This window comes from Hypanus sabinus, unplaced genomic scaffold (genome assembly GCF_030144855.1).
Source record: "Hypanus sabinus isolate sHypSab1 unplaced genomic scaffold, sHypSab1.hap1 scaffold_95, whole genome shotgun sequence".
Lineage (NCBI taxonomy): Eukaryota > Metazoa > Chordata > Chondrichthyes > Myliobatiformes > Dasyatidae > Hypanus > Hypanus sabinus.
The window spans coordinates 1,084,047-1,095,888 of NW_026781804.1; the positions used below are offsets into that span (position 1 = coordinate 1,084,047).

At 51.0% G+C, this 11,842-nt stretch overlaps 1 protein-coding gene across 1 annotated transcript in view; it reads left to right on the plus strand.

Moving 5' to 3' along the window:
• LOC132390553 (uncharacterized transmembrane protein DDB_G0289901-like) overlaps positions 1-11,400 on the plus strand; it is a 263,023-nt gene extending 251,623 nt beyond the window's left edge. The window contains exons 23-25 of the mRNA XM_059963165.1: positions 3,247-3,312; positions 3,846-3,961; positions 11,269-11,400. Of these exons, the coding sequence (XP_059819148.1) occupies positions 3,247-3,312; positions 3,846-3,961; positions 11,269-11,349 (263 nt within the window). The 3' untranslated portion in view covers positions 11,350-11,400. The remainder of the gene's footprint in view (positions 1-3,246; positions 3,313-3,845; positions 3,962-11,268) is intronic.
• The last annotated feature ends 442 nt before the right edge of the window (positions 11,401-11,842 follow it).

Consider the following 11,842-nt stretch of genomic DNA (forward strand, 5'->3'; position numbering starts at 1 on the left):
CCAAATAAGGATCAAACAAAGGTCGCCCCCATTTCACCGTAGAAAGCGATTCTCTTCGATCTTTAACTTCAGAACTTCCAATCTTCACTCTCCACTGTCTCGAACTAGCAGAATCGTAAAGAACCTGCTGGCAATGACCTTTTAAACTTTAGGCATTAAATAAAAACTTCATCCTTCAACGAAACTGCATCATCACTTAAAACACGCAGTGGCATGAAGTCAGCCTGGCAAATCCAGCCACGAACTGCCCCTCCTCACAAGGTGGGGTCTACCTTTTATAACCTGTAAAAAAAACCCGTCACATGATCTCTACTGGCGGGAAAATGACGCCATTCCACCATCACAAGACCATCACCTCAAGTCCAGTATAACTTCAAACCCAGTCACGTGACAAGGGCACCACTGTCATGTGTCACGAGTACGTAACACATGACATGTAAGTGAAGATAAACCTGATTCAGGTAACAGACTTTTTGTGGACTGAGAGAGGGAGGGGGCAGTGAGAGGGGAATCATGATGGGGGAGAAAGGCAAGGGGCATGGGAGGGAAGCGCCAAATAGACAGTTTTTAATGATCAATAAACCAATTGTTTGGAATTCGAATGACCTTCCCTGGTGTTTCAGGGCTGTGTGTGTCTTCACCCACACATCTCCACCCCCATCCACCTTAACACTCCTTCTGTGCCACCTGTCCCCCTGCTCTACCATGGTGCTCCATCCTGTACTCCCGTCAGATTTACAAACTCACTCTCTGCCTGGCATTGACAAATACAGTACTTTGTAAAATTCTTGGGCACCTGAGCTCTTTATGAATGTTCACTTTACGCCACTTCACTTTTACAAAAGACCTACATTAGGAACCTGTTTTCGCATTACAAGGAGGATTTTCGCTTTTATGAAAATGTTTCCTGTATAAATTAATGGTTCTTTGCTTTCTGCCATTTTGGCTTAAGAAAGGTTTCATAGGAACACTCTACCTTTGTAAATGGGGGGACACATATATACATATATCTGTGCGCCTAATGGCTTTGCACAGTCCTCTATATCGATACACAGTACACATTGTTACGATCCAGCTCTGTCCCTGAGTTTCATGGCCTGAAGGCAGAGAGGTGAATGTTTATGTAAAACACTATATTGTTACTGACACTGTGATATTGAAACAAACAGCAATATCAATATGTTAAAGATGAAAAGTGACCTGTGCAGGATGAGAATGTATCTGTGAATTGGGGAGTGTGGGGGTTTGGGGTGCAGGGCATTTAGACAGGGTGTACATGTGTGCTGGATGGCAGTGGGGTGTTAAAAGGTCTAACAGCCCGGGGGAAGATGCTGTTTCCCAGCCTGGTTCACTTGTTAGGTGTGCAGTACAGTGGATGTGAACGATGCGGTCAGTTTGAACCCTGCTTCTGATTAGAGAAGCGTTCACGGCCTCAGGAAATGGTTCACGTTTCCTTGTCTGGAGCCTGGTCCAGTAGGCCTGTGTATTTGCAGCCTCAGAGCACGTTGACTTGGATAAATCCCCAGGGGCCCGGCCTGGACTTTGTAGCAGGGTGGGGAAGAAATAATCAGAAGCTCTTGTGGGGGCATTTGCTTCGTCATTAGCCATGGTGACTGGAAGGGAAAGAGGGATAGTTGGGAAGGAAGGGGAGGGCAGGAGGGAGTGCAAACAATGAAATAGAGGGGAATGTGACAGGGAGGGGAGGGGTGGAAGAATGGTTACTGGAGAGATGGAAGTGGGAGAAATGTATGGGAAAGTGGGTGGGAGAGAGGGCTGAGTGGAGGGGAAATGCAGACTGGAAGGGAGAATGAGGGATGAGAAGGGGGGAAGAGATGGAAGAAGATGGGGATGCTGAAGAGTCACAGGTCCACAGCTGGACAGTGCAGATCAGATTTGCTTCATTGCTTCCCACTGGTGCCTGGAATGAGGGGAATGTTGTTCCGTTGTTTAAGAAGGGCAGTGAGGATGTGACAGGGATCAGTGGGGTTCAGGGAGTCACTGGCTGACACTGGGCTGGTCAGATGGGTGGAGTTGGGATGAGGTGGCCAAGGGATTGGGGACTGGTCATTGTGTGGGGATCGGAATGGGTGTCTGGAGAACCGTAGCCCAGATAGAGGGTGGGAACACACTGGACACCTGCTGAATATGGGACGTTGTGTAGAGATGGGGCAGGGCTCTCATACGTCAGGTTACTGGGTGGTACTTGAAGTGTTTGGGCATCAGAGGGTGTTGGGGGTCTTGGGCATCGGAGAATGGTGGTGATTTGATGAGTCTTTGTGAAAATGTTGTATCGTGGGGTGATGAATAGGTTCAGGATTGGGGCAAACACTCAAAATGCTGGAGGAACAGCAGGTCAGGCAGCATCTATGGGGAAGAGTAAACAGTCAACGTTTCGGGCCGGGACCCTTCATCAGGGTTGGGGTTGGGTTTGATGGTCTGTGGGTGGGGGGGGGGAGATTGTGAGGAACTGTGCCTTGTGGACAGATTGAGAAGGGATCATTGAGCAGAGAGTGATGGAGTAACGGTGAAAGAGATGTTCTGAGAGGTCAGAGAGGAAGACTGACAGATCAGAGGGAAGAGACTGGTGAGGAATGAGAGAGGAGAGGCAGGAACTGTGACGGGATGGAGAGGGAAGGGGATCCCAGTTGTTGGACAGAGTAATAGAGGAAAGTGGGATGTACTGGGTGAGTAGCAGACGAACTGAGGAGACGGTGTGGTGGTGTCTGGGAGAGGGAGGGATGGAGTGTCTAGCAGGAGAAAGATGGAGTGAATGGTGCGAGTTGTGTCGGTGGGATGGGGTAGCTTGAGTGGAGAGATTTCCATGACTCAGACAGGAGAGATGGATGGTAAAGAGTGGGGGATGGGAAGTGAGATGAAAGAAGAGGATTGACTAAAGAGGGAGGAGTGAATGACACGGACGGACTGTGTGGGTTAGAGGTTTGAACTTGTGGGAACCCAGGAAGCAATGACTGGAGAACCTGGGCTGGGTTTGTCCACCACACGATCTGGTGTCAGTGGAGGAGATTGTCGAAGAGTATTTTCCTCTTCCTGTTCAATCCCTGAACTTCATTCTGACTCGGGCTGAGGACAATGACTGATGCTCAGGAGGGAGAGTCAGTAGAGGGAGACTGAGTGTGTCAGGGTCATTGAGTTAACTCCTCTCCCCCACCTCCTGTCCCAGTCTGACATCCGAATTTGTCGATTGGACTCTGCCAACCGCTTTTAATTTCTTCATTTAATTTCCAGATCCGTTGAATTCCAAAGGGACCAGCCGGAAGCCGTCCTCTGGCCCAGAGAAAGAGACGTGCTCAGGTATCAAGTTTTGTTTGATAGAGGGGAGGGTGGGGGTGTCTTCAGTCCAGTTTGGATCCCAGTCACACCCTGTGACACCGCCCGCGATGACTGGGAGCAAATACAGTCACAGTGTTGGGAGAGGCCTCCTTAAACCCTTCATGTAGTTTGTGTAAATCTCTCAGACCCACCTTTGTGTACAGGTGTGTACAGCTCCTCATTCCACACCTACCTCGCTCCACTCCACCATCCCTCTCTGACAATCTGTACGTCTCATCTCCGAGGGTCACTGATGCTCAGCATTAGACCCGGACAGTCTACCTCCCTGTTCACCCGCTGCCAAAGTCAGCTTACCCCAGCTCCTCCCCAGTCCACTCCATCCCCTACCCCCTCTCCCTCACCCGAGGTTTGTGCAGATGTCATGGTCTTGCATTCTCTGGAGTCAGAGCCTGTTTCACCGACCTCACCCCCACCACCACCCTCACACTGGGGGTTTGCTGCCTCTGGACCTGCTCCGGCAAAGGTCTGACTGAGGACTTTTCTCAAACTTCCAGTGAAGGGGCTCCCATCAAAGGACGAGTGTGAGGAGATGATCAACAGTGCCCAAGTGTTCATTATTGGGAAGAACAAACTGGGAAACCCCGAGGAGCGAGAGGCCTACATCCGTCAGGTGAGAGATGTAGTCCACATTTATTCCCAGGCTGGAGATTGTGGTTCATGTGGCTTTGGTCATTCCTGTTCAATGAGCAGTGACTATCCCTTCCCGATAAACGGTGAATGACTCAACCCAGAAACGGTGACACCTGAGTCACCGGCAACTCTCTGTTATCCAACACCGCCCAACGTAAGAGATAAGAGCAGAATTAGGCCTTTGACCCCGTCACGTCTCCCCTCAACCCCTTTCTCACGCTTTCTCTCCATAACCCTAACCCTCTTATTGATGAAGAAGCTATCGATCTCTGTCATAAATACACCAAGTGACTTGGCTCCACCACCAACTGTGGCAAAAAACTCACCACCCTTCGGCTCAAGAAATCCCTCCTCATCTCAGTTTCAGAGAGACGTCCCTTTCCCGAGAGGTGTGTCCTTGGATCCGGGAGTCCCTCACTCACATCGAAACCCTTTACACATCCGCCCCATCCAGGCCTTTCACTGTCCGGTAGTATCAGTGAGATTTCACCCACCCCCCCCCCCATCTTCTGAACTCCAGCCCAGAGACATCAAACACTCCTCGTGTTAATCCTTTCATTCCTGGGATTAATCCCCCCAACTCCCTGTCACCGCTCCACATTTGCAAAGTTTGCCCTTCCCCATTTATCCTTGCTCTGTTCCCAGACGTCACTGAGTTTCAAAGTTCAAAGTAAATTGATGATCAACGTACTGTACGTCTCTGTCACCCCCTGAGATTTGTTTTCTTGCGGGCATACTCAATAAATCTATGGGATAATAACAGAATCAGTGAAAGTCTGCCCAACTAGGGTGATCAACCAGAGTGCAGAACTCAACAAACTGTGCAAATATAAAAAGAGGAACCAATAACAATAATAAATAAATATCAGGAACATGAGGTGAAGAATGAGTCCCTGAAGGTGAGTCCATTGTTTGTGGGATGCAGTGGGTATTATTTCCCAGATTTAAGGGGGAATCTGAGATCTGTGGATATAATGTGCACGATCATGCACATTGGCAGAAGGAATAAAAGCATGGACTATTTATTAAATAGGAAGGAAATTGAAAACTCAGTGACTAGCGAAACCTCCTGCAGGATTCCCCAAAGGTCCGCCTGTTGCAATTTACAAGTTGAGTCAGTGGTAAGGAAGGCAAATGCAATGTTAGAATTCATTTCAAGAGGACAAGAATGCAAAAGCAAGGATGTAATGCTGAGGTTTTATAAGACATTGGTCAGACTACACTTCGAGTATACAAAAGGTGTACTACCATGGGAGAGGACCCAGAAGCGGTTCCCAAGATTGATATTAGGAATGAAAGGGTTAACACTTTGAGGGATGTTTGATGTCTCCAGACCTATACTCACTGGAGTTTAGAAGAATGAGAGGAGAATCTCATTGAAACCTATCGAATATTGAAAAGCCCAGAGAGAGTGGATATGGAGAGGATGTTTCCTATCGTGGGGAGTGTAGGACAAGAGAAAGGGGTTGAGGGGAGACGTGACGGGGTCAAAGGCCTAATTCTGCTCTTATCTCTTACGTTGGGTGGTGATGGAAAACAGAGAGTTGCCGGTGACTCCGGTGTCACCGTTTCTGGGTTGAGTCATTCACCGTTTATCGGGAAGGGATAGACACTGCTCTCTGCCATTCTGAACAGGGAACAGGAAAAATGTCTTTAGCCAGAGGGTGGTGAATCTGTGGAAGCTAAGTCATTGCCACAGATGCTGTGGAGGCTAAGTCATTGAGTATATGTACAGAGGAGGTTGATAGGTTCTTGACGAAGCAGAATGTCGAAGGTAATGGAAAGAAAGCAGGAGAATGGGGTTGAGAGGGACGATAAATCGGCCATGATGGAATGGCAAAGGAGACTCAAGGGACTAAAATTCCCAACTCTGCTCCAATGTCTTATGGATCCGGAGCCTAAAGGTTGTAGAGTAATAACTTAGGATCTCATTCCTTTTACAAACTGTATGTCGTCAGTAACAGCTCGTACAGTGACCTCTAGTTGTTTGCCATAACACCGTAAAAGATAGGAGCAGAAATAGCCATTCGGCCCATCGAGTCTGCTCTCCCATTCCATCATGGCTGATTTATTCTCCCTCTCAATCCCATTCTCCTGCCGTCTCCCCGTAGACCTTCGATCACCTTACTAATCTCTACTTTATATGTACCCAGTGATCCAGCCTCCACAGCCGTCTGTGTCAATGGATTACACAGGTTCACCACCCTCTGGCTAAAGACATTGCTCCTCATCTCTGTTCGAAAGGGACGTCCTTGTATTCTTAGACTATGCTGTCTGGTCGTAGACTTCCCACTACAGGAAATATCCTCTCTACATCTACTATATCTAGGCCTTTCAATATTCAATAGGTTTCAATGAGATCCTCCCTCATTCTTATTAAACTCCAGAGGGTACCAGCCCAGAAATATCAGATGTTCCTTGTACATTAACCCTTCCATTCCTGGGATCTTTCTTGTAAACTTGCTCTGGACCTTTTCCAATCCCAGCACTTCCTTTCTGAGATAAGGGGCCCAAACTGCTCCCAATACTCCAAGTGCTGTCTGACCATCCCCTTATAAAGCCTCAGCATCACATCCTTGATTTAATAACCTAGTCCACATGAAATGAATGCTAATGATTGCAGGACCCTTCAAGAATATTCCTCAGCTCTCAGAGACATCCCTGACCCTGACACCAAGGAGACAACACACCATTCCATCATCTCTCCTCTGGCCACAGAATCTCCTGTCTGCTCCCCTCTTCACTACCGAGTCTCCCATCACTCCCGTCCTGTCTGACTGCAATCTTTCCCTCTGAGCCTCACATCCTTTCACAGTGCTGCTGCTGGTCCCTGCAAGAACATCTCTCGACAGTATCCATAGAGGTGTAGCTGCTAGTGAGGGGAATGGCCACAGGGGAACTGCTGACTCCCTTTACTTTTCCCAGTGGTCACGGAGCCTGCACCTTGTGTGTGACCAGGTCAGTGAGTCTCACATCTGGTGTTCTCAGCTCCCGGATGATGCAGAGTACCTCCATTTCCTTGACCTGGCCTGTCAGGAGCTGCAGCCGGGTGCACCTCTTGTCATTGTAGTCATCAGGAAGACCGTGTGGTTCCCTGACCCTTACCCCTTGCAGGAGGAGCACTCCACTGCCCTGACGACCACTTTGCCTCCACCACGTCGGGTACTGAGGGTCAGCGGCAAAATAAAACCTCACCTGTCCCTCCTCACTGATGCTGATCGAGAGATCTGCTCTCACTCCATCAGCCTCCTCGTGCCACTACACTGTGGCTGCTCCGCTTGACCCTCACCTCTCCTCACTGATGCTGATCGAGAGATCTGCTCTCACTCCATCAGCCTCCTCGTGCCACTTCACTGTGGCTGCTCCGCTTGACCCACACCTCTCCTCACTGATGCTGATCGAGAGATCTGCGCTCACTCCATCAGCCTCCTCGTGACACTACACTGTGGCTGCTCCGCTTGACCCTCACCTCTCCTCACTGATGCTGATCGAGAGATCTGCTCTCACTCCATCAGCCTCCTCGTGCCACTACACTGTGGCTGCTCCGCTTGACCCACACCTCTCCTCACTGATGCTGATCGAGAGATCTGCGCTCACTCCATCAGCCTCCTCGTGCCACTACACTGTGGCTGCTCCGCTTGACCCTCACCTCTCCTCACTGATGCTGATCGAGAGATCTGCTCTCACTCCATCAGCCTCCTCGTGCCACTACACTGTGGCTGCTCCGCTTGACCCCCACCTCTCCTCACTGATGCTGATCGAGAGATCTGCTCTCACTCCATCAGCCTCCTCGTGCCACTACAATGTGGCTGCTCCGCTTGACCCTCACCTGTCCCTCCTCACTGATGCTGATCGAGAGATCTGCTCTCACTCCATCAGCCTCCTCGTGCCACTACACTGTGGCTGCTCCGCTTGACCCTCACCTCTCCTCACTGATGCTGATCGAGAGATCTGCTCTCACTCCATCAGCCTCCTCGTGCCACTACACTGTGGCTGCTCCGCTTGACCCTCACCTGTCCCTCCTCACTGATGCTGATCGAGAGATCTGCTCTCTCTCCATCAGCCTCCTCGTGCCACTACACTGTGGCTGCTCCGCTTGACCCCCACCTGTCCTCACTGATGCTGATCGAGAGATCTGCTCTCACTCCATCAGCCTCCTCGTGCCACTACACTGAGGCTGCTCCGCTTGACCCTCACCTCTCCTCACTGATGCTGATCGAGAGATCTGCTCTCACTCCATCAGCCTCCTCGTGCCATTACACTGTGGCTGCTCCGCTTGACCCTCACCTCTCCTCACTGATGCTGATCGAGAGATCTGCTCTCACTCCATCAGCCTCCTCGTGCCACTTCACTGTGGCTGCTCCGCTTGACCCCCACCTGTCCTCACTGATGCTGATCGAGAGATCTGCTCTCACTCCATCAGCCTCCTCGTGCCACGACACTGTGGCTGCTCCGCTTGACCCTCACCTCTCCTCACTGATGCTGATCGAGAGATCTGCTCTCACTCCATCAGCCTCCTCGTGCCACTACACTGTGGCTGCTCCGCTTGACCCTCACCTCTCCTCACTGATGCTGATCGAGAGATCTGCTCTCACTCCATCAGCCTCCTCGTGCCACTACACTGTGGCTGCTCCGCTTGACCCTCACCTCTCCTCACTGATGCTGATCGAGAGATCTGCTCTCATTCCATCAGCCTCCTCGTGCCACTTCACTGCGGCTGCTCCGCTTGACCCTCACCTCTCCTCAGTGATGCTGATCGAGAGATCTGCTCTCACTCCATCAGCCTCCTCGTGCCACTTCACTGTGGCTGCTCCGCTTGACCCTCACCTCTCCTCACTGATGGTGATCGAGAGATCTGCTCTCACTCCATCAGCCTCCTCGTGCCACTACACTGTGGCTGCTCCGCTTGACCCCCACCTCTCCTCACTGATGCTGATCGAGAGATCTGCTCTCACTCCATCAGCCTCCTCGTGCCACTACACTGTGGCTGCTCCGCTTGACCCTCACCTCTCCTCACTGATGCTGATCGAGAGATCTGCTCTCACTCCATCAGCCTCCTCGTGCCACTTCACTGTGGCTGCTCCGCTTGACCCTCACCTGTCCCTCCTCACTGATGCTGATCGAGAGATCTGCTCTCACTCCATCAGCCTCCTCGTGCCACTACACTGTGGCTGCTCCGCTTGACCCTCACCTGTCCTCACTGATGCTGATCGAGAGATCTGCTCTCACTCCATCAGCCTCCTCGTGCCACTACACTGTGGCTGCTCCGCTTGACCCTCACCTGTCCCTCCTCACTGATGCTGATCGAGAGATCTGCTCTCACTCCATCAGCCTCCTCGTGCCACTACACTGTGGCTGCTCCGCTTGACCCTCACCTCTCCTCACTGATGCTGATCGAGAGATCTGCTCTCACTCCATCAGCCTCCTCGTGCCACTACACTGTGGCTGCTCCGCTTGGCCCTCACCTGTCCCTCCTCACTGATGCTGATCGAGAGATCTGCTCTCACTCCATCAGCCTCCTCGTGCCACTACACTGTGGCTGCTCCGCTTGACCCTCACCTGTCCCTCCTCACTGATGCTGATCGAGAGATCTGCTCTCACTCCATCAGCCTCCTCGTGCCACTACACTGTGGCTGCTCCGCTTGACCCTCACCTCTCCTCACTGATGCTGATCGAGAGATCTGCTCTCACTCCATCAGCCTCCTCGTGCCACTTCACTGTGGCTGCTCCGCTTGACCCTCACCTCTCCTCACTGATGCTGATCGAGAGATCTGCTCTCACTCCATCAGCCTCCTCGTGCCACTACACTGTGGCTGCTCCGCTTGACCCCCACCTCTCCTCACTGATGCTGATCGAGAGATCTGCTCTCACTCCATCAGCCTCCTCGTGCCACTTCACTGTGGCTGCTCCGCTTGACCCTCACCTCTCCTCACTGATGCTGATCGAGAGATCTGCTCTCACTCCATCAGCCTCCTCGTGCCACGACACCGTGGCTGCTCCGCTTGACCCTCACCTCTCCTCACTGATGCTGATCGAGAGATCTGCTCTCACTCCATCAGCCTCCTCGTGCCACTACACTGTGGCTGCTCCGCTTGACCCTCACCTCTCCTCACTGATGCTGATCGAGAGATCTGCTCTCACTCCATCAGCCTCCTCGTGCCACTTCACTGTGGCTGCTCCGCTTGACCCTCACCTCTCCTCACTGATGCTGATCGAGAGATCTGCTCTCACTCCATCAGCCTCCTCGTGCCACTACACTGTGGCTGCTCCGCTTGACCCTCACCTCTCCTCACTGATGCTGATCGAGAGATCTGCTCTCACTCCATCAGCCTCCTCGTGCCACTACACTGTGGCTGCTCCGCTTGACCCTCACCTGTCCCTCCTCACTGATGCTGATCGAGAGATCTGCTCTCACTCCATCAGCCTCCTCGTGCCACTACACTGTGGCTGCTCCGCTTGACCCTCACCTCTCCTCACTGCTGCCCTCGGAAAGGAGGTACCAGAGTGTAGGTCACACACCACCAGGTTCAGGAGCAGTTATTACCCTCCAGCCATCAGAGTCCTGAACCAGTGTGGATAACTTCACTCACCCCAACACTGAACTGATTCCACAACGTATGGACTCGCTCTCAAGCACTCTTCACAACTGGTGTCTCAGTATTATTTATTTACATTTTTTATTGGCACAGATTGTCATTTGCAATTCATTGTCAGTCTGTGTGTAGTTTTCCATTAATTCTGTTGTATTTTGCTGTTTTACTCCGAATTGCATCAAGAAAATGAATCTCAGGTTTGTGTATGGTGACAGATACCTTCTTTGAGAATAAATTTACTTTGAACGTTGAACCTTTATGCCTTTTGTTGTGGCAACTGGGTCAGCCAGAAACAGCTTTTTCTTAAGCTGCTCCCCTCACCTGGTCTGGCTGCTGGGGAGGGAGTGAACGGGATTCCACTTGACGTGCTGGGGGAGCGGGTGGGGGCGATTTCCCACACTGTCCAGACAAACCGATTTGCATGTTTGTGAGGAAGAGTGTTCCCCTGGTGTGGGGGAAAATGATTCCTGTGGGTGGGGGTGAGGGGCGGATGGTTATTTTAGACGAATGGGAATTGTCTGATTAGGAAGGAATGGAGTTTTCCTGGTGCAGTTCTTGGTGTGGAGGAGAAGGGAATCTCCTGGTGTTAAGTGATGGATTCTGTAGGTGATGAGGGGAGGGTCTCTCTGCTGTCCTGACCCCCACACAGTGCGGTCTAACTGTCTTTCTTCACCATTGACACCCCTGTCCACAGGTGCGTGAGATGCTGATGGAACAGCTCCCCTGCAAGCACGTCCTGTCCAAGAGTGAACACGACAGTGGGGGAGGAAAGTGAGAAGGAAAGTGTCAGATTGTGATCTTCCAACGTGTCACAGGCTGATGGACGGTGGTGACGTGTGTGAGGTGTTCGTGGGGTGTGGAGTGGGGCACCAGGTGGTGGTTCTGGGAAGATGGTGGGAAATCTAAATGTCAGTGAAATATCTGCATGAGCATGTATCTGGTTGTTCTTCTGTCATCTCTGTAGCTTATTAACAAACAAGTTACTCTTCTGTTAGTTACCGATTTGCATTATTTCTCAGTTCAATGTAATAATGGCTTTAATCAAAGTAATGAAAGACACATTAGTGTTCCTGTAATGTGGCTCCAATTATTTCTGTATTTCTTATGCATCCAATGATATTGTGTTACTGGAGGATGTACCACTGTTTTACTTCTGCATTGATCAGTGATTAAAATTAATACAATAAAGACATAACATTCATGCACATGTTGCCGGATAACTTGCTGATAAAGGAGACCAACCTGCACAGGTTGCAGTGGTGGTAATG